This window comes from Talpa occidentalis, unplaced genomic scaffold, assembly GCF_014898055.3.
Source record: "Talpa occidentalis isolate TD23 unplaced genomic scaffold, MPIMG_talOcc4v2.1 talOcc4.6, whole genome shotgun sequence".
Lineage (NCBI taxonomy): Eukaryota > Metazoa > Chordata > Mammalia > Eulipotyphla > Talpidae > Talpa > Talpa occidentalis.
Window position 1 is genome coordinate 55,500,645 of NW_023604972.1, and position 23,990 is coordinate 55,524,634.

Below are 23,990 nucleotides of genomic sequence, written 5' to 3' on the forward strand. Positions count from 1 at the left end.
GCTAAATGTATGGAAAACCCAACATGAAGCTAAAAACTGGTCAACAATAAAGTAGATAAGAGAATTTATCTGTTTATTATTATTATTTTTTTAATCAAAGGGAGTTAGAAAACAGAATCTGGTTCTCATTTTTCAGAGAAACTGAAGCATACATAAAAGAGGATGATGCTATATTACTAGTTAAATGAGTAAGAATTAGTTTTTGACTGAAACAGCTTGTAGCAACTTTTATACCCAAATTAATGATCCAGGACTTAGGTCTAAGGTAATGGTGTAGAACGTTAATCTTTTATTTCTGATTAATCTGAAAGCAAATACTTTATGTTAAAGATAAGAAACTGAATTTCTGAACAGGAAAATGATTCTTTATCCTACGTATTTTTCTTTTACCTCACTTTAAGTTTGTTCATTAATTTTTTCCATATTCATATAGCAAACAATAAATGAAATGGGGGAACATAAAAAAATGCTCTACTGACAGTTTTATTCCAAAAATAAAAATTTAAAATGCTAAAAAAAAAAGATAAAAATTAGACCAATTTCAAGTAACAGGATAATCAAAAATGATTACAGTCTCCAGTTTGGGGGGCAGAATATAACCTTCCTCAGCTTTGAACTTTAGGTTTATTAAAAAGAAATACAAGTATGCATACTTAGTAGCTCTAATGTTTCTTTAAGAATTCATTCAATAATTCTGTAAAACTCAAGACTGAAATTATTTTTTAATTTTTATAAAGTAAGGAAGAGCTATTTCCCAACTGGCTATAAGTAAAAATTTTACAGAATTATTCACTTACCAGAAGACCATCTTGATTTTCATTGAGCTCAGAAAGTTTTGTGCTGGATTTCTGACGTTTGTGTTTGCCACTTTCTCCAATAAAACCAGAGGAATTTTCATGTAGTTTTTCCACTTCCTGAGCATTCAATATACAATCATCAAGGTTGCTGAATCCAGAAGGAATATTTTCTTTGTTAACAAGTCCCCTTGAATTAAAAAAAAAAAATTGCTTAATCTTGTTTTAAAAGGGGACATTTTAATGACATTGCCACTGTATCACATAGGAAATCTGAAGAGTGCTCCAAAATTGTTTGCATCTTTGATCAAAATCTGAGCAGAGTGCAACTCCTGAGACTATTTGGTGCCAAACAAATCCCATTAAAAGATAATTTATTCCTAGAAGCAAATTGGCAAGGGTTGTGTTTCTACCAATGAACAGCTTTTGTATTTGTACTCAAAGTACTTTGTATTCAAACAGGGAGAACAGAGCAAACTTACAAAGAAATTTGCTATTATTCACAGATTATACACCCACGCACACATACACACACTCTTACACACTCTTACACAGATAAATATTGTCAGTTATTACAGTGTATGGCTGAAAATCTGAAAAGAAAATATGATGTATTTTTATTTAGAATGGGACATACTGATTTTCCAAATGACAAAGACACTTTAGCATGGTAGAAATACATTAATGCCTTAATCATCTAGGTGGATACAGTACAAGTTAATAAAAATTATGGAATATACCTCATTTTAACTGATAGATGATTTGTAACTTTCCACTATGAGGAATTTTAGGATATAAACTTGCAAGTGGAGATCACGCATGTCTTAGGGTTGGAAGTAGATATGAATGTCATAATTATAGAATTTCATTAATTAATGTTCTTGGACATCTTTTAAGTATTGCAAACTTTTTCTTTCAAGATGTTTTCACAGAATTCAATTATTTAGCAATGTTTGTTTTTTAGTACATCATGGAATAAATTTAATGGTCAGTGCAGCTCCTGGATCTTTGTTAAGGTGTAAATGAATATGGTACCACTTCACTGATCATATGACCCTAGTGCGGCTCACTAAACACCTGAAATGTGGAATAAATGAGTTCAGAAGAGTGAAAAATAGATGACCATTTAATTATTAATTCAACTACATCCAATAAATACTATAAAGCATTTAAATAATGCTTTGCTTTTGAAAAAATATTTATGAAATTTTCAAACCTATGGAACTATTGAGAGCCCGTCACAATGAACTTTCATGTATCCACCACTAAGACTTAACAACATTTCCATGCACCTGGAAGATGGTAATTTTTACAAATCAACTCTATTTATTGACCATTATTTCATAGAACTCTATACTTTGGGGAGTATCGCTTAACTTCTCGACATGTGTATATGCTACATTCACCCACCACCAAACTTCCTAGGGCCATTACATTATCAATTTGACATGCTTTATCCATGGAGTCATCCCCACCACTTGCTCTCTGGTAACCACCATATTTTCCACAGTCTAGTAAGAGTTATTTTGTTGTGTTTTGCCAGTTTCTATTGCTTTGGTTGTTAATATTTCATATGAGTGAAATACTGATGGTGAATTTTTTAATAAATGGATTAAACTGAGCCCTTTCATATAATGAACATATTCCTTGTATGTTTCCGTTTCTATTGTAGAAAAAATATAAGCCTGATAATGTTTCCTTATGCATTTAAGTAAGTGAGAAACTAGTCACACTGAAATGAAGTATCCATAATCTTTCTTTTCTGTATTGCTTATTTCAAAATATTTGTCATGATGACTTTAGTGGAGAATTTATTGACTCTATAATTTCACATTAAAATATGGTCACTATTGGCTTCAAAGGTATTTTTTATAATTTTTTTTTAAGATATATGTATTTTAATACAAGAACTGGTGTACAGGTCAGAGGCACAGGAGGGCGAGAGGATTCACCAGAGACAGAGCGGGGAGACCAGGCAGACGGACTGAAATACACTGCTGAGGGGAGCAGCGGGGCGAGACAGGAGAGGTGTGCCATGCCATGTGGTTATCTCTCTGGCCGGCCGGGAATCAAACGTGTGCTGCAGAGGCTGTGGACAGCTTCACAGTGCTGTGCTCAACCTGCTGCACCACTGGGGAGGTCCAGGTATTTTTTAAATTGGTTGTAGCTCTAATAATGAAATGAACTTTTACTTTTCCAAACACTTTTTTACCATTCCGTAGGGCTAGTTTTGAATAAAATACCTTAACCTTTAAGCAAAGCTTGATGAAAATCAGATAAATGAACCAACTGCACATAAGCACACACTAAGAAGAGCATAGTTACTATAAACCGTAATAAAAACTTAAGGCCTTCTCACAATTGCTACCATATTAATGCACCTCTCAGGGAGACACTAGAGAGGACTTTTCTGGGACAAAAGAAGCAGATCTGAGGTGCTGAGGGAAAGGCCCTTGCTTCTCCAAAGAGTTGAGAAAGTTGAGAGAAATGGTTTAGGGTGGACTGGGGTGGAAAAACAGAAGTGACCCTGTGTGTCAGGTTGAGGGGAGAGGCTCATTATGCCGAGGGTAAGACCAATAAGGATGAGCAATTCTGAATGGCCAGACCACATGAGCAGAAAGAGGAAGGTGACAACGTCTGTCATTCCCTGGCTATAGACAGTATGCATCCCAAAGATTCTCTTACTCAATGCACAACTATGGTTTGTCCACAATGAGTGAACCAAATAAACCGTGAAAGAAATACCAGAGAAGAAATATTAGGGGGAAGGACAGAATTTCCTGGGAACAGTCTTTAGCACATTACTCCATCTCTACCATTTTCCGTTCCCTTTTGCTTTTTTTGATGTTGATAAAAATCTTTCAAGATAACTTATCTTACAACATTCTTGGACTTGGGAAACTATTTAAATGCTGTAGAAGAGGTTATCATATGTTTCATACTTTCTTTTATTTAAATTTTTATTGCAGTAACACTGGTTTATAACAATGCATATGGTTCAGAGGTACCAGTTCACACCTCTGCAGATGTACGTTACCCCGCTCACCAGGAAGGCATCCACAGTCCTCCACCATAGTCCACTGGGTCCTTGCTCTCCCTCTCTAGTCCCTGTTCATTTCCCACCTTCTCCCTGCTGTGCTCCTCTCCTACCTGACACTAAGCTCCCACAACCACTGTCAATTTTTGTTCTTTCTCTCCTGCTTACTACCATGTCCATTCTTCACTTGCCCTTTCTCTGTCCAAACAAAGAGGGTAGAACATTGTAGTTGTGATACATTAAGGATATTTTAAAAATGCAATATACTATATGGCAAGAGATGAGACAGAGGATAAGAAGAGTGTCAAATGAATAATTTATACCTACTATATAATGCAATATAAGCAATATACAAGTTAATTATACTCCTAAACATTTTCTATAAAGCATAGTCAGCAGCTAATTTTTAATGTCAATATCTCCTGTAATATTTTTCTATTTTCTAAATAAAGTATTACATCACCTGCTCCTATTTACTAGCTCCAAGAAAAGTGATTTTTAAAAAAGTGCTGCATATGTCACATGAAAATTTAGTCTGCTATATTTGCTGATAATGTTTTATTTTTAAAATTGTATTTGTTAATATAGCCCTTCAACATCTCAGGGGTATGTGGCACAGACTTTATTTATGATATTTATCTCTTGTGCCTTTCTTTAACAGAAAGATTTTGATCTAGATTTTGAGTCCAGGTGAAAAAGAATAGGGGAACTAAAGTTTGGTTTTGTCTGATATTTCATCAGGAGCTAAAAAACAAGACATTATGGACACTTAGTGCTACTATAGCTAGAAATATACTTGAAATTTTCAGGAAAAATAAGGATACAGTCTGTTATATATAAAATATTTTCCTTGATAATTTAAGTCATGATTACTTAATAATGTGGATAGCAATTGCTTGTATTTTATCAGATGTTTTAATTGAGAATAAAGCTCCTTGTAATATTAGTCTTAAAATTCGTGTTATGGGAATGCCTTGAAATTAGTCATTATGATTATAGTAAAAGAACTCAAGACCTTCCTCTTTTGATTAGATTTGAGCTCAACCTTCCTTACACTAAAATATAATAAACTGTCAAGAATAATAGAGTGACATTCCAGTATATACTCGGGTAAAGATAGTAGAGAAATCTGCTGGTTCGTAAACTAACCTAACAGCCAAATGAATGTTGTCTATCAAGGAACAAAACCACCTCCAGAACAGCATATGGCAATTTTCTTCTCAATGAGTCAGCCCATAGAGGGCATATTTAGCCCTATAAATAAGCTATTCATGAGGTCAGCAAATATATTTAATCAGAGCTGGCTTTCTATAACATATCAAATACCTAGACAAAATTGAAATATTTATTCAGTTACCTACAAATTCCCAAATGTTAGTTTAGAATGGTCAATTCTAAAACTTTGAAAGTTTTAACTTAAATATTGAGATGGGCGTGACTATAACACAGTGACACATTTAGGTGGATATTTTTAAAGGAAGGAGAGAAAGCACAAATAAGTGCCAGAGTCAACTCACAGGTCTCTGCCATGGAGAATATCCTCCTGCTCCTTGGACTGGCGGCGTCGCTGTCTGGCGGATGTGGTGGAAGATGATAATGTTCCAGATTCTGCGTCATCTGAGCTTTGGCCTCCAGCGGTATTAACATCAAAAAGATGCTGTTCGACAGCTGACCGAATGGTTCTTTCCAAGAGTCTGGAACACAGAATCAAGCAAGCCATAGAGTATATTGCCTTAAAAAACATGTGCTGGGCCTCCCTGGTGGCGCAGGGGTTAAAGACAGAGCTATCAAGCTACTGCCAGCCACTACAGCACGAGTTCGATCCCAGCTGGCCAGGAAGCAACCCACATGGTGCAGCAGACCTCACCTGTCTTGCCCACTGCTCCCTTCAGCAGTGTATTTCAGTCAGTCTGCCTGATCTGTTTCCCGCTCTGTCTCTGGTGAATTCTCTCACCCCCCCCACCACATCTCTGGCCTGTACCCCAGCTCTGGTATGCATAAATAAATAAATCTTTTTTAAAAAAATGTGCCCATAATTTGGCACTATCAGTATTCCCAAAGGAAGATCTACTACAGCTTCACAAGCAAAGATAATTTATTAAGCACTCATCTCAAAATATTTGCATTGTGTGTTAAAATACAAATTAATCGAACAAATTCCACCAATTTGGTAACTCTGTTTCTTATCTCTTTGAAGACAGGACTACCGATATGCTCATGCCTAGTCCAGCAACAATGACAGGAGGCACCCAGGAAATAAGGGTCATTTAATATTAGGCAAAATAAGGAGAGATTTTTTTTCTTTATTGAGTAATAATGGGCCTTTTCCTACAAAGGTCAATTTTCTTTAACTTTCACACCAGTACTTCAGAGAAAGATAGCATGACTTACAATTCAAATGTGCACAATAATTTTATGATGCTTTCATCTATTCAGAACCCGTTTAAGATAAAATTACTATGAGAGCTTTGGCTATTCGGGGTTCTTTGTGATTCCATATGAATTTCATCAATAATTGTTCTATTTCTTTGAAGAATGACATTGAAATTTTGATTGGAATAGCATTGAATCTGTATTTTGCTTTTAGTAGGATGGCCATTTTAATAATGTTTATTCTTCCAATCCATGAGCAGGGGATGTTTTTCCATTTCTTTGTGTCTTCTATTTCTTTTAACAGTGTTTTATAGTTTTCTTGGTATAGGTCCTTTACCGCTTTTGTTAGATTTATTCCCAAATATTTGATTTTTTTTGTTTTGATAATAAAAGGGATGGTTTTTTTTATTTCTTCTTCTTCAGATTTATTGTTTGTGTATAGGAAGGCTACTGACTTTTGCGTGTTGATTTTGTATCCTGCCACTTTACTGAACTGATTGATGAGTTGAATTAGTTTTTCTGTGGAGTTTTTGGGGTTCTCTATGTATATTATCATATCATCTGCAAATAGTGATAGTTTGACTTCTTCTTTTCCTATTTGGATTCCTTGGATGTCTTTCTCTTGTCTTATTGCTCTGGCTAGGACTTCCAGTATTAATATTGAAAAGCAGTGGTGAGAGTGGACATCCTTGTCTTGTCCCAGATCTTAATGGAATGTCTTTCAGCTTTTCACCATTGAGAATGATACTGGCTGTTGGCTTGTCATATATGGCCTTTATGATGTTGAGGTACGTTCCTTGTATCCCAAGAATTTCAAGGGCTTTTATCATGAATGGGTGTTGCACTTTGTCGAAAGCTTTCTCAGCATAAAAGAAGGGAATGGAGGCATCACACTCCCAGACTTCAAACTATACTACAAAGCCATAATCATCAAAACTGCATGGCATTGGCACAAGAACAGACATACAGACCAATGGAATCGAATAGAAAATCCAGAAATAAACCCACAGATTTATGATCAACTAATCTTTGACAAAGGAGCAAAGACTATGCATTGGAGCAAAGAAAGTCTGTTCAATAAATGGTGCTGGGAAAACTGGGTCGCTACATGCAAAAGAATGAAGCTTGACCACTACCTCACACCATACACAAAAATCAACTCAAAATGGATTAAAGAACTAGACATAAGACCTGAAACCATAAAATGCATAGAAGGAAATAAATGGCGAAACACTACATGATATGCACATCAAAGACATCTTTACAGACACATCACCCAAAGCAGTGATAGTGAAGGCAAAGATAAACAGCTGGGACTACATCAAATTAAAGAGCTTCTGCACAGCAAAAGAGACAATAACAAAAACAAAGAGAAACCCCACTGACTGGGAGAACATTTTTGCACCCAACACTAATGATAAAGGACTGATCACAAAAATCTGCAAAGAGCTGATGAGACTCAACAACAACAAAGAAAAGAATCCAGTCAAAAAATGGGCAGAAGACAAAAATAGATGACTGGATCAAGAAGATGTGGTACATATATACCATGGAATATTACTCAGCATTCAAAAAAGATAAACACATGCAATTTGCAGCAACATGGATGGCACTGGAAGGGATCATGCTCAGCGAAATAAGCCAAAAAGAAAAAGAAAAATACCGGATGGTCTCACTCATAGCAGGAATCTAGAAAACTTAAATAAGGGACCAGGAAAATAAATATAAGAAAGTGAAAATCAAAATCAACAAAAAACTATGAACCAGAGACACTTGTTGGGGGGTGGGGGGCGGGAGGGGAAGGATTGGGGTCAGAATGGGGCATTTGCAATTGTATGGGGGAATATAAAAATAAAATTTAATATTAAAAAAAAAAAAAAAGAAAATGAACGAAAAAAAAAAAATGGGCAGAAGAGCTAAAAAGAAACTTCTCTGAAGAGGAAATGTAAATGGCCAACAGGCATATGAAAAAATGTTCAACATCACTTGTCATCAGGGAAATGCAAATCAAAACTACCATGAGATACCATCTTACACCAGTGAGAATGGCACATATTAAAAAAAACTAGCAACAACAAATGTTGGCGAGGGTGTGGAGAAAAAGGAACTCTTCTGCACTGTTGGTGGGAGTGCAAACTGGTCCAACCACTATGGAGAACTGTGTGGAGATTTCTGGACCTACTAAACATAGAGCTTCCATATGATCCAGCAATTCCACTGCTAGGTATTTACCCAAAGGACACAGAAACATCCATTCCAAAGAACACCTGCACCCCTATGTTTATAGCAGCTCTATTTACAATAGCTAAGCTTTGGAAACAGCCCAAATGCCCAAAAATAGATGACTGGATCAAGAAGATGTGGTACATATATACCATGGAATATTACTCAGCATTCAAAAAAGGTAAACACATACAATTTGCAGCAACATGGATGGCGCTGGAAGGGATCATGCTCAGTGAAATAAGCCAGAAAGAAAAAGAAAAATACCGGATGGTCTCACTCATAGCAGGAATCTAGAGAACTTAAATAAGGGACCAGGAAAATGAATAACTATAAGAAATTGAAAATCAAAATCAACAAAAAACTATGAACCAGAGACACTTTTTGGGGAGTGGGGGGCGGGAGGGGAGGGATTGGGGTCAGAATAGGGGGTTGGAAATGTATGGGGAATATAAAAATAAAATTTATTATTTAAAAAAATAAAAAATGAAAATAAAATAAAATTACTATGGAATAATGCTATTAAAAAAGAACACCTCACCAGAACATTTACTACTCATAACAGAATGGCAAAATTTTTCTAAACTATTATTCAATTAAATTGTTAGGTTTATAATTGAAGTGGTTTCATGCAAGTATTTATATATATATATATATATATATATATATATATATATATATATATATTACTAAGATGGAGAGAGATTTTCTTTATCCAACCTGAGAAAAATAGGGAAGCCCTGGGGCTGAAAAGAACGCATGATTAGATGGATATGCTATCCTTTTTAAAGCTTCATTATCTGTCAGCATGGCTAATCCTTTTGTTGTTGCACTATTTAGTTTTGGATAAGTTGGCATGGAAAATTCTAAACTTATATTTCTCAGTAATGTTTTCCTTTTCTTGAAAAAAATAATATTCCTACTCATAAAATTGTATATATTAAATATGCTTTTTGTATATCATTTATACCTTAGTAAAGTTATCAACATTTAAAAAAGAATCACATATATTTTAAAATATTCAAATTGAGGGCCTCCCTGGTGGCGCAGTGGTTGAGCGCTGGGTTACGAGGCTGCCCGCAGCCTCTGCAGCACCGGTTTGATCCCCGGCCGCCAGTCCCACATTGCGCACAGACCTCTCCTGCTGCCCACTGCTCCCCTCAGCAGTGTACTTCGTCAGTCTGCCTGCTCTGCTGCCCACTCTGGCTCTGGTGAATTCTCTCACCCTCCCGTGCTTCTGACTGTACCCAGTGCTTGTAAAAAAAAAAAATAAATCTTTAAAAAAATAAAATAAAATAATCAAATTGAGAAATACATTCACTTAAATAAAATGGGTTTGAAAAATTTAAAACATTTCGGTATTCCAAGTGTAGTTTTATGATATATTAAGTAATTCCATTAAATGTAACAATGAACAAGTATAGTCCAACTAGAATTTTCAAATCTAGAACACATCTCAATGATTCAAGATTACCATATGAATATGCAGAAATATATAAATATATATATATATATATATATATAGAGAGAGAGAGAGAGAGAGAAGAGAAAGAGAGAGAGAGAGAGAAAAAAGAGAGAGAGAGAGAGAGAGAGAGAGAGAGAGAAAGAAAGACTCATTCCACAACTTGTCTGTACTCTATAAGACATATAGGAAGTAAAGCATTTGGAAACAAATAGATAAGAACATGTGCGACTGGTATAATTCTGGAATCTCTTTAAAATTCAAAAAGCTCAGAGAGGTTAATCCTGCCCTCTCCTTCCTCATCTCACATCACATCTTCCCTTCTTCACCTGATTCCTGTTGATGGAAGATGCTCCAAAAAGGCCCACTTATATCCCAGCAAGAAAGAAGGTAGGTAGGTGTCATGGAAAAATTGGGGAAAGGAAGTTTTCAAACATATATATTTACTGCCTACTACATGCCAGGTACTTTTCTAGGTACTAGGGATCCAGCAATGAATATGATAGATAATATTTCTGTGTCTATGAGGCAAGATAATAAACAAAACATGCAATTTTAATTAGTGATCAATTTTGTGTAAAATGGAGAAAAGTGTTGGAGAGTGACTGTGGATAGTCCGAGATAGTGGCTCAGAGGAAGTGACATCTGAACTAGGAAGTGAATGGTAAGAAAATGCTGGCCATGGTAAGGAACAGCCTGTGCAAGGCTCTAAGGCAGGAATAAGCTTAAAGAATAATGGGCAATGTAGTCAGAGAGGCAGGCATGGGCAGACAACTGAAGTTCTGACTTTAGTCTAAGTGCAACTGGTTGTGTTAGAAGAAAAGGACATGTAATGGGTATAGTTAATAGGACACAGCCAGTGGCCTTTGGTAAAAGACTTGTTACTATCAATAATTTGTTCTGTTTCCCTTTGATACTGTAAAGTTCACAAAGGCAGAGCCTAAGGCTTATTTGATATTACACACTTCACATTATGCTTGGTATATTGTAAGTATTAAATAAATGTAGGTTGAGTAAAATTAATGAAGAAGTGAACACAAATAACACTTTAATCTTTAATGGCATCCTTTGTCATAAGGTAATTCCCAAAGCACAGAGATTGCTTTGCAAATATTAACTGACCTGATACTATTTCTATTGAAATAAAAGTCTCATATGTTTGAATAGTTGACTAGTCACTACTCACACATGCTCATAGAAGCTCAAATAGGAACACATCTTATTTAGTCCTCTGCTCTGTATAGTTTCATTTTTTAAAAAGATTTATTTATTTATGCATACAAGAACTGGGGCACAGGCCAGAAGTGTAGGGGGTTGAGAGGATTCACCAGAGACAAAGTGGGGAACAGAACAGGCAGATTGACTGAAATACACTGCTGAGAGAAGCAGCGGGCGAGGCAGAAGAGGTCTGCTACGCCATGTGGGTAGCTCCCTGGCCGGGGATCGGACTTGTGCTGCAGAGGCTATGGGTAGCTTCATAGTGCTACGTCTTAACCCCTTGTGCCACCAGGAATGCCCCTCTGTATAGTTTTAAAAGTCATCATTTGTTTCCTTTTGTATTAATCTTCCAATACAGTCACATGTTACTTAACGAAGAGAATATTTTATGAGAAATGTGTCATTAGGCAATATCATCTTTGTGCAGATACTATTGAGTGTAATTATGGCACTGCCTAATATACACCTAGGCTATATAGCATAGCCGATGGTGGTCACTGTCACTGGCGTGATGTGCCTGAACTATATGCCATTAAAAAAGCTTTCTGTTTAATAAATAGGAAAGGAGGGGAAAGACCCATTCCAAACAACTTACTCTCCAGTTGTTGAAACATTGCTGACTTGGGATACATGAGCACTGTGGGAAAGAAGCAAAGAGAAATGCAGATTAGATCAGAGACTGAACCATTAGTCAGGCCCCACTGACCCTTGTACGATGCTTTACCACCCACTGACACGTGATAATTTTCATAAGTTTCTAGAATTAGTGATGGTCCTGGTTTATTCCTGAACAGTGGCTTTTTCTCAATTTTAAAGATGATCAAGAGACTTTTCACAAGTGACTTTGAAAACTGTGTCTACTTAACTACTACAGACTTCACTCAAGGTCTTTCCATTTTCCCAAAATATTAATGCAATTGCTGCTCTTTCCCACTACCAACCCCCCACTCCCTCCTCTGGCCTGGGATGAGTGCTCGCCTCACCTCCCCATCCTCCAGGTCAGCAGACAGAAGCATCTTTCTAACCTGGCTCTGAATGTGCAGAGGGTAGAGGGACCAAAGGAGATTGGAAATGAGAAACCAACATTGTTTTCAATTTTTGAACTATTTTTCTAAGTCATGTTTTCTTCATAAATTCCTCATGATGAAAACTCCCCAAGTTCTAACAGCTTCATCTTAATACCTAAATTTGTTGAGCATTTATAAATTTCCCCTAATTTTTCCTATTTTTCTCTAAAGCCTAAATTCCTTTGAAAATATTAAAAGGCAGTCAGCATTAAGAGGAATGATGAAAAATTACAGAACACAATCTGACAGCACCCTTTGGAACTCTGTCCCTCTTGCCTGTACCCCGTGTTCATATAACCGCAGTGAGGTTGAGGCTGGCAGCTATTTTAACTCTGTCCATAGCAGTACTTTTCCATGTTCTGCCCTTTAGTCCTTTGTCCATTTCTAGATCAAGATCCAAAAGTAACTATACTTAAATAAAAAATTACAAAAATTTTTAGTGTATTTCAAACTATAGTTTTGCCTAATAGGTCTAATAGTTCTTTTTTTCCTTCTTCTTTATAGAAGACAGCTGAAGATAACAAAAGCTGCTAATGATCAACATTGATGGTTGCCTTTTAATCACTCTAGACATCCTCCTCTATACATCAGTACTATATAATTTTCAACACAGGAACATGTTGCTCTGGAATCATCTGCTGGGCTTTTCCTCCAAGCATGGGTAAATCTTATCTCTTGCAATTCAGAATCTAAGTGCCTCAAGGGATTATATGATATTTCTTTTTTTAAGATTTATTTTATATATACAAGAACCGGGGTATAGGCCAGATGCATGGGAAAGTAAGAGGATTCACCAGAGACAGGGAGACTGACTGAAACATACTGCTGAAGGGAGCAGCCATGAGACAGGAGAGACATGCTGCCATGTTGGTATCTCCTGACCGGCCGGGATTGAACTCGCACTGCAGAGGCTGCGGACAGCTTCACAGCGCTGAGCTCAACTGCCTGCGCCACCAGGGAGGCCTGGGATTGTATGATATTTCTCATTTTCTTTCATTACATTCCTTACCACTACTATCACCACCACACCTAACATAGGATGCATTATCTCAGAAGGCCAACAGACACTCTTTTTAGCCCTGGAGAATATCCTCTAGTTAAAGCTGCAGCACTTTATCATGGCCACAGACCAGAGCCAAATCCCAGAAAATCCACTTAAAAGAATGCCATTGCAGAAGGTAAACTCATGAGAAGAATAATAATAAATGAATAAATGAATGAATAATACACCCTAAATAAATGGATGAATAATACAACCTAACAATTACCAAGTGCTTATGTTTTAGACATTGTAGTATTTTTTTACAGCTTCTTATTTATTGCTTACAGGAACTAACTCTGTGATGTAGTTATTATTGTTTTCTTTTCCCTATAGTCAGAATAAAAGGCTAGAGAAGTTAAGGAACTTATCTATGTCATAAGACACAGGAAATATATGAGCTGGGATTTAAGCCAAGAAAGGTTTAGCTCAGGGCCTCCCTGGTGACTTAGGGGTTTAGTCTCAGCACTATCACTGCTATCACCACCTGAGTTCAATCCCGCCAGAGAGCTAACCCACATATGGCACAGCAGACCTCTCCTGTCTCTCCTGCTACTCCCCATAGCAGTGTATTTCTGTAAAATCCACCTGTTCTGCTCCCCACTCTGTCTCTGGTGAATCTTCTCACTCCCCCACCCCCAATCCCTGCACCTCTGACATATACTCCAGTTCTTCTATGTAAATAAATAAGCTTTTTTTTTTTTTTAAAGAAAAGTTTAGCTCAGAGTCTAAGTTCTTAATCACTACACTAGATTTTCAATCCATCACTCACTAGAATCATCTTTGTATATGGAAGCCTGGACTTAGGTATTTTACTTTGCTTTTAATCACAACTATTTCTCTTCTGCCTCACAATGGTTGTTATTCATAGTGGTTCCCAGGTTACATAACCAACAATAAATCCTTTGCCTGCTTTCTGTCCTTAATTGGAACAGGCAGTCCCTGCTTTTGAAGCTTTGTGGCTAACCCTCTGTAAATTCAACACTGTATAATTAACTCCTGTACTCCACTTTTCAATGCAGTTATACAAGCTTGGGTTTGGACAGCAGGGACTACTGTGAATAATAACTTGGGAGGAACCTGGGAGGAACCTCGAAGAAGGAAAAGAATGTACATCTGCTAGATACTGAAAAACACACCAAAGGTATATAAGTATAATGAGCTAGTCTCCTAAGTGATCCTCAAAAGAAGAGAGATATATTACCTCTCCTCTGTCTACATGCTTGAAGTGAACTTCTTTCTGCCTTTAAAACATCACCAGAAAGTGGGGTGGGGGGAGACCTATACCTAACATACAAACAATGATGTAAATTAACATCACCTCAAAAAAACATAAAATCCACTGTATAAAGTAAAAAAGCAAAGAGTACTATGTAGTTGTTCTAAAAGCAAAAAAAAAAAAACAAAAAACAAAAAACAAAAACAAAACCCCAATACCCCAATATTTCTCTGTTTCTTTTTTGGGTGTGTATGAGAAAAATGAAAGAAAGGTGAGGAAGAAGGAGACAAGGAAAGAGCAAAAACACCAGATTCGGAGATTATTAACTTCAATAATGTACATCAGAATTGTCTCCAATGTACATAAATGTATATCAGAATTATCTGGAATTCATCTACACATGGATTCCAGTTTAGCAGGCCCAGGTCTAGGGAAGGGAAAGCTGCCATTCTGCAAAGCTCACAAATACATGGTGATTCTGAAGCTCTTGGTGGGTGGCACTGATTAGCAGGGCTCTAAATACTCGCAAATAAAATTCTTTAAAAGATCACAATTCTGAGGGCCTCCCTGGTGGCGCAGCCATTGAGCGCTGGGTTGCGAAGCTGCCCGCGGCCTCTGTGGCGCCGGTTCAATCCCCGGCTGCTCCCCGGCCACCAGAGGAGGGTCCCACATGGCGCGCAGACCTCTCCTGCCGCCCGCTGCTCCCCTCAGCAGTGTACTTCGGTCCTTCTGCCTGCTCTGCTCCCCGCTCTGACTCTGGTGAATTCTCTCACCCTCCCACGCTTCTGACTGTACCCAGTGCTTGTATAAACAAAACAAACAAATAAACAAATAAATAAATAAACATGCCTCTATTAAAAAAAAAAAAAAGATCACAATTCTGAGTAATGAAGATATGACTTGGAAACTTATGCTAAACTGAGTGAATAAAAGGCAAGACGTCAAAATTTCTCCAGCTAAAAAAAAAATGACCTGAGCCCTCTGAATCAGTCTTCCTCAGTATGTAAAATAAATGAACAAATCAATAATAAGATAAAAATTAAAGCTTATTAATTTTTGTTAATACACTTATCATAGGTCAAATTTTCAACAAATTTGTATTTTTATTTATTTTGAAGATTTATTTATTTATACAAGAGCTGGGGTACAGGCCAGAGGCACAGAGGGTGAGAGAATTCACCAGAGTCAGAGCGGGCAGCAGGCAGATGAACCGAAGCCACTGCTGAGGGGAGCAGTGGGCGAGGCAGGAGAGGTCTACAGCGCCATGTGGGCATCTCTCTGGCGGGCCGGGAATCGAACATGCGCTGACAGCTTCACAAGTGCAGCGCTCAACCCGCTGTACCACTGGGGAGGCCCAAATTTGTATTTTTAAACTTTAATAGTTTCTTGGAATTTTTGGTTTACTTAAAATATTTGTATTTTCACAGCATTTCCCTAAAGAAAGTATTCTGAAGAGAGATTATTTTCCATTGGGAATCAGAAAAGAGACATTCTAGACTCAGCTGTAGTTAGCTGAAATGATAGGCAGATTGTTGGTTAGCTTGGCTGCGGTCAGTTGGTTTCTTCATACAGAAAATGAAAGGTTTGGTTAGTGATCTCTGTGGTTTTCTTTTAGTTTTAAAAGTTTGTAGCACTCACTCAGATTTCAGTTTACTGACCTAAAGTTTAAATCATTACAAAAGGTAGTAACTGCATATTTAGTTTTATGACAGTGTCAGTCATATGTATAGTTTATTAGAGACTAAAATTAGTGTAAAAATGCCTTTCTAGTTCCTCTGGAATATGCTTAACAATTCACCAACAATAAGGTTTCTAAGAACATTTAATGACAGAACAGGAACTGCTTCCATAGCTATAACTGGCTCATGCGGTAGTCCTAAAACATTGACAAAAAGGTAATAAGCAAATAAGCTAAAGTGAAAGATAAAGATTTCTTTGATATTCATATACTTTTTTTTAATCCTCTGCAATAGGTTGAGAATAATAAATTTTTCTCAAAGCCCTTGACTGATTTGCTAATATCCACTTACACAATATAAACACTTGGATATGGAAGAGTTACTATGTTACTGATTTTGCTATCTGTTTTCTTTTTGTTCATATTATCAGAAATATATTATGCATTTTTATTGTTAACTTTTCTGTGCCATTTTATTTTAGGTATGGATCTTTAGAGCAAAATACAATTCATTTAGTCATTTTTAAAAAGTATTTTTTGTTTTTATCAAAGAATTTAATTCATTTAGATTTACTATCATAGCTTATATATTTGTTATAGTTTTATGATTTTGTTTTATGTTCTCTAATTTGGGAGCTTTCTTTTCCTTTGATTTCTATCTCTAATCTTCTGAGAGAATTTTCAATATAAGAATCCCATGCACCATGATTTTAGTGGTTGCCCCTTATAGTCATACATCTATAACTATTAAAATGAAAACAATATCCAAAACACAATAAAATCCCTCAAACTCCTGCTTGTATTATACTACCTTTGATGTAAGATGAGCAATATTATTGCTCTCTTTGCCATTCATTCCTACATTAATGATTATAATTATTGTCTACTTAATGAAAGCTTTTATTTAATTTGCCAATTATTTGGGAATATATCAACCTTGATTTCTACTTCTATTTTCATAAACTAAGGCACCATTGGTTAACACTGTATATGATTCAGTTATAGAATCACAACTTTTCATATATAGGTTGCCATACAACACCTACCACCAATGTACCCATAGTCCTGCACCATGATGTACTGTATCCTGCTCTCCACTCTGGTAACCTCAATTCTGCTGTCAGACTTCTAGGGTTTATTAATGGTTTGGTTTTGTCTGATTCTTTGTTTTGTTTCTCATTTACATGTATACATGTATACATGTTTCTTCCTTATACATGTATACATGTATACATGTAAATGAAACCATCAGTATTTGTCTTTTTTGTTCTGACTTATTTCGCTTGGCATATTACCCTCCAGTTTCATCCATGTAGTTGCAAGAGGAAAAAATTCACCTTATTTTTTTGTAGGTGCATAATATTCTATTGTGCAGTGTGTGTGTGTGTGTGTGTGTACATACATACATACCCACATCTTAATCCATACATCTGTTCTTGGGCACTTAGGTTGTTTCCTTAATTTGACTATTGCAAATTGTTGTACAGTGAACATAGGTGTATATATATCTCTTTGAAATAGTGTTTTTGCGTTTTTTGAGTGGAATGGTTGGATCTTTGGTAAATCTATTTTTGATATTTGGAGAAACCTCCACAGTTTTCCATAAGGACTCATTCACACCAACAGTGTACTAGTGTTCTTTCCTCTCCACAACCCCATCACTTTTGATTTTTGGTCTTTGTGATATAGGCCATTCTCACAGATGTGAGATGGTAACTCTTTGTGGTTTGGATTTGCATTTGTCTGATGATAAATGATGAGGAGCATTTGTTGGTCTGCGGGCATATCTTTGGAGATGTGTCTATTTAGTTCTTCTGCCCAATTTTTGATTCAATTTTATTATTATTATGTTGTTGAGTTGTATGAGTTCTTTGTAGATCTTGATATTAGTTTCTTGTCAGATGTATGATGTACAAATATTTTCTCCTATTCAGCAGGCAGTCTTCATTTTAATGATAATTTCTTTCTACTTCTATTTCTGTCAGTATGGTTTCTTCATTAGGATCACAATTCTGAGGTTGACTGTTCAAAATCTGACATTCATACCTAGCATTATTTCTCTCATAGCTTTTTCTTCAATAATTTGGAAGAAATTCTTGAGTTTTTATCTTCTCATGTACTGTTTTATATTTAATAATATATATTTACTGGTTTCCCATTTAATTTTTTTTTTTTTTTTTTTTTTAATAGAGGCATGCTTTATTTATTTGTTTGCTGGTTTGTTTGTACATGCACTGGGTACAGTCAGAAGCGCGGGAGGGTGAGAGAATTCACCAGAGCCAGAGCAGGGAGCAGAGCAGGCAGAAGGACCGAAGTACACTGCTGAGGGGAGCAGCGGGCGGCAGGAGAGGTCTGCGCGCCATGTGGGACCCTCCTCAGGTGGCCGGGGAGCAGCCGGGGATCGAACCGGCGCCGCAGAGGCCGCGCGCAGCCTCGCAACCCAGCACTCAACCGCTGCGCCACCGGGGAGGCCCGTGGTTTCCCATTTAATTTTAAACTCTGTTTAATAAATTTCTCAGCTCCTCTTTCCATCCTTATTTCAGTTGTTCTGTCTTTTGATTCAAACCCCATTATCTCCTTAACACATGTTTCAGAGAATGGTTATGTACTTGAGTAATTTTTGAGAAGATTAACAATATTATTTCTCAGATTTTATTCTGAATCACATAAAAAAAGAATTCTCTGATTTTTTTTTTTAAACAATGAGTCTCCAAGACAAGTCATTCATTCCCTTAGTTTGCAATTTTTCTTCATAGGTGGGTTCCAAATAGTTTGAGTTTAGTGGTTCTCAAGGAAGATTACCCAATCAAGGTTTAGTTGTTCCCCCAAACCTGGGTATATGGAGTGCTCTTAATTTATATCATTGTCCCTTGACTGTGGATAAATGACCTTGTTTGGATTTGTACTTTCAGAACCAGTATATGAGATCGCCTAAAACAATTGTACTTATATGCACTTGCTGTTTGGTACAATTTTATAACTAAACTGGAGAAAAAGAAACAAATTTGTAGTTTCTCTATGTTTTGTGTACTCTGATAGCATTCATTAAATTCAATAATCTTCCTCCCTCTATCCCTTTCTCAAATGCCCTTTTTAGCAGTCTCAGTAATTTTAGGGGGAATCCTGTTTCTTCTTTATTATTCTGTTTCTTGAAAGTGCTAATCTCCGAATGGGTACTGAAATAAAGAAACTCTTCATCAAGAGGTGAAGAAAGAATATGAACTCAGTTCTAGACAGTTAAAAAAAATAAATTTCTATTGAGTTGGGAGAAAGTCACTTGCTTTTCTTGGTAGTGCAGTAGATAGTGAGTTTTCCCCCCCTTTTCCCTTTTTTTTATGGCCATCTCTGTTATTTAGATGGTGACTGTGAAGTCTACAAGGCCAAAATATGTTTCTTGGTCCATCCCCATTGACAATGTGAACACTGACATGGTTTTCTTCAGTACTGTTATAAAATTGTCTCCAGTTTTCTTGTCATTTATTTCATTACTAGAATTATTTTATGCCAAAGAAAGTGGAGCATAAGAAACTCAGTCCTGGTGGAAATAACCATAGAAATCAAAGCCTTGGCTTGCAGATACTGAAGACTCAGACAAATAGAAAAAAGCAACAGATCCCACTTAGATCTACTGGATTTCAGGCAAGAGAACTTTGGCAACAGGCTGAGCTTGGCATAGAACACCAGGAATTCGTTCAATTCTTCTATGAGCAATTGAGGTAGGGGCTCTCTTTTGCCAGCAACACACAGGGCAGGTTCTCTATGGATCCGGGCAGACGGGTAAAGGAGAGTCCTGGAGCCCAGTGGCTTTTTCAGGCTTTTAATGATTTTTCTAGGCCACTTGTAGTGAGGCAACCAGATGCAAGGCAGGCAGAGGGGTGGGGAGCCAGGAGGATGGTAGGCTTTCCAGCTCCCGGCTCATCTTTACTCTCTCTGTATTCTCTGGTGCTCTTTCACAGCCTTTCTCTGCTGAACCTCCTTCTGTTGCCCCATCCTCTGCCGCCCTTATATACGCAGCCTCTCAGCTCAGGTGTGCCCATTATGCATGTCCACACCATACTTCAGGTGTCCACCATCAGGCCTGCATACCCTGAGCCCACAGCCCCAAGTGCCTCCAGCATTTAAGGCCTCACGTGATAGTCACAGAGGCCAATGCGCAAAAACCTGAGAAATCTTCATTTACCCTACAGGCTCCTTCTCAGGGATTCCAGCAGGAAAAGGGCCCAAATATGACCAAGAAAGTTCTTCACCTTAAGTCTGAGGTTCATGTTTATTTGGTGGCACTCTCACTAAGGGCTTGGCACAACCTGTCCTTCCCTTTCATTTCCTTAATCACTTCAACAGGACGGGCGGTCTCTAATGAGCATCTGGGGACCATGACACTCACCGTTTTAGCCACTGTAGCTGCAATAAATTTGCCACATGGGATGGTGGCAGGTGTAGGTTTGTAGTTGCTATTTCTTCCCTTTGCAAAAAAGCTCTGTGGCAAATTAAGTTAGGTTGGAGAAGTACTGACATTAGAGAAGACAGTGTTTTTACCACAGAAGATGGTTAATGTAAAATGGGAATTTATGTCTATTTTTAACAGTCCTACCTTCCCACAGAAAGGATGGAAGGAATTGAAATGTATAGTAGAACACATGCAGTAGAGCATGTCATTCTTTTACCTGAATTCCAGACTGAGAATGACATAATAGTTTACCTCAGACGAGTCATATAAATGGTTTAAAAAAATTGGTTCATGTATTACATCATACAGTGTTCTTCAGAAAAAGAAACCACATTTGAAATTTTAATTTCAGGGTAAACATTCAAGCTAAATGCACTTATGAAATAGCTCCACTTAATTTAAATTTCCATCACATGAAGAGAATGCCCGCTGGTAACTTACATTTTCTGCAACTTTACATCTACTATAAATGTGGGCTAGTATGCATGTTCACTCTTTTCTTTTTCCTATTTTAGTTTTTAAGACTTTTAAAAAATATATTATTTATTCATAGACAAACTGGGGTGTAGGCCAGAGGTGCAGGTGTTGAGAGGATTCACCCGAGCCAGAGTGGGGAGCAGAACAGGTGTAACTACTGAAATAGATTGCTGAGGGGAGCAGTGGATGGGACAGGAGAGGTCTGCTGTGACATACATGGGTTAGCTCCCTGGCCAGGATTGAGTGATAGCGCTAATACTTAACCCCTGCACCACCAGGGAGGCCTCTTAAGACTTTTAACACTGATAGGTCAAATAGCTTCTATTGAGAATTAAGTAAATGTAGGTTTTCTTTTTCCTTTAAACTTTTGTAAGTACAGGTAAAGATTACATTATTAGCTAAGTATTATAATTTATGTAGTTATAGCAATTTTTACAATATAAAACTCAATTATGTGTCTTTGAGGACTTAAGACTTAAGAACCAATTTTCCCTGACTGCTTTTTAAAATAGTAGTCAAACTGAAATAAAATTTCAATACTATGTAAAACACAATCGACATTATCCAGAGGAATAAAAATAAGACATTCAGAGGAATAGTTCTCAAAAATTGGCATGATCCTGAGCTCTAATCCTTTGTACTGCATAAGACTGAATTTCCACTAATATATGATAATTAGTTGTTTTTTTCTGACTGTATATTTACATAATGTCACCATATACTCAGCAACACTACCCTCATGTGGTTATAGTAATTGCACTGTTGAGATAGCCTGCAAGCCAGAATATGCTGATTGAGTTGGCAGAAAACCAGGATGAATCAAATGGACCACCATGTTGTCTCAAACTGAAACCTCAATGTTCCCTCTCTTGCCACAAAGATTACGCAATAAACTCCAAGTCACTATCGGGCAGAACACGACCCAAGAGTAGTTACTTGGTTAAGCCTGAAGTGCTGTGATACATTTTTGAAATCTTGGTAGTTGAATAAAAATCTAAATCTTGGGTCTACCACAACAAATCATATTAAAGATAAATTATATATTACATATCTTGACATTTCTTTTTTGAAAGAGGAAATTCCTCAAAATTGAGGAAAGATAAAAAGAAATTTGTCATTTTTACTTTTATTTACATGGTTATATTATTTTCAAATATATTTTCTAGAAGCCTTGAAGTGAGTAGTGAGAAAAGAAATGCAATTAAGTAAGAAAACTTTGTTTTGAGGTTATTTCTAAGTTGGAGACCTCACTTAAAAATCACATAAGAACAGCAACATTTTAGTCACTAGAGAGAAGTGATCTCATCTAACGTCTACACTGAATTCTGTATACTAACCTTACCTGTTGTTTTTCTGGCTTTATACACTTTGGAAAATAATTTTAATCTTCAAAAATTTGCAGATTAATAGTTTTATAGCACCCTACTGCAAAGATCATGATTTAACATAATCTCAGGTTTCTTGACAAGTGAGTACCTTTTGTTCTCACCCTTTCTTTCCTCTGCATAAATGTGCAGAATCCAGATTTTTAAATTTAGGTTATAATGTAACCATTAGACAGTATTAGAAATGAGAATGGTTGTCTTGAAAAAAAATGGTTATCTTGATAATAATTCTGAATTTAAAACTAATATCTTAAGTTTAGTCCCTTCAACTACTAAAAATTGTTTTAAGATTCTTAAACCAAAGTGGGGGAAAATAAGGCATGGAAAATGTATTGAGGGATTCTAATAAGCTTACTCTAGCCACAATGTAGATAGAATATTTGATTGAAAAAATGGAAATAAGCATAAAACCCCCAAAGAAGTCTTAATCCTCCTGCATTCCCAGTAATAGATCAAGAAAAATCAAATAAATACCTCAAATAGAAAGGTGACAAAGGTCTTTCATCTTCCTGCGAACTAAAAGGAAAATACATTTTGAATTACTATAATTTCTGTTACTATCATAATAATTTTACTAAAACTCTGCTCACCTGTCACGAATTTTAAGACATAAGTGCTAATCTCACATGAAATACTATTTTAGTAAAACACTACCTTGGACTTTGCCAAGGCCAATTACTTCTTCAAGGGAGGCTATTAAGAGAGGTTTTCTCTAGATTAACCTAAGGGAAAAGTAATATACCTCACTTGAAGAGGAAGCTTTTTACTACTTTATTCTACTAGCCCAATTCAAGTATTCATATATTACACATAAACTCTTAAAATGATTACATACTCAATTATCTCAATAAAGTTAATTGCAGCTTATTAACATGATGATGAAACTAAGAAACAGCCAACAAAATATTCTTATTAAGTGTGAACCACTTCAGGAATGAGGCCCTAGCTATGAAAATACACCAGTAAGCAACACCCATGCACTTTGTCTTCTGTAGTTACTCTAAGTACTAACTGGTGTGTATAACACAAATGGAAACAAACAAAATTATAAAAATAATTTAAGCTTCTCAAACAACACAGAAGCCATAACATTATTATAAAAATGATTTAATTTTTAACATGCAAAATACATACTATAATAAAATATTTTTCCTTTCTGTAACCTGTTTTTTTTTCCTTCTGATAAACAACCCCAAGGCACAGAATGAGTTTATCTCCCTTATGTTCACTGGATGGTCTTGGAAGGCTTTGATTATATACCATGATAAGATTTTCTCTGGTAAATGACCCCAGTATATGAAAAAATACATATCTATACTAATTATGTGCATAATTAACAGATAAATGCAGAAAATAATTTATGAAGTTAAAAAGAAGCTGTAATATTTCTATGTGTACTTTTATGGTTAATCTTGTACATCACCTGGTGTGTATACCACTACTGAGGAGGCTTCAATGTTCTTTATGTTTTTCATAGTTATCAATGATGAAAAGAGAAAGGCTGCTTCAACTGGTAATATTAAACTATTGGTTTGACAATCAACAAAATCACATTACAAAGTTAAAATATA

General features: G+C 36.4%; 1 protein-coding gene across 8 annotated transcripts in view; it reads right to left on the bottom strand.

Moving 5' to 3' along the window:
* Positions 1-23,990, bottom strand: part of FAM13A (family with sequence similarity 13 member A) — a 269,649-nt gene that overhangs the window by 52,508 nt on the left and 193,151 nt on the right. For 6 of the 8 annotated variants that reach the window (XM_054688133.1, XM_054688132.1, XM_054688134.1 and 3 more), the window contains 4 exons: positions 22,894-22,935; positions 11,703-11,744; positions 5,349-5,525; positions 798-984 (listed from right to left, as the gene is read on the bottom strand). In XM_054688133.1, coding sequence (XP_054544108.1) covers positions 798-984; positions 5,349-5,525; positions 11,703-11,744; positions 22,894-22,935 — 448 coding nt within the window. The remainder of the gene's footprint in view (positions 1-797; positions 985-5,348; positions 5,526-11,702; positions 11,745-22,893; positions 22,936-23,990) is intronic. The other 2 variants (XM_054688131.1, XM_054688137.1) reach the window with 1 other exon arrangement.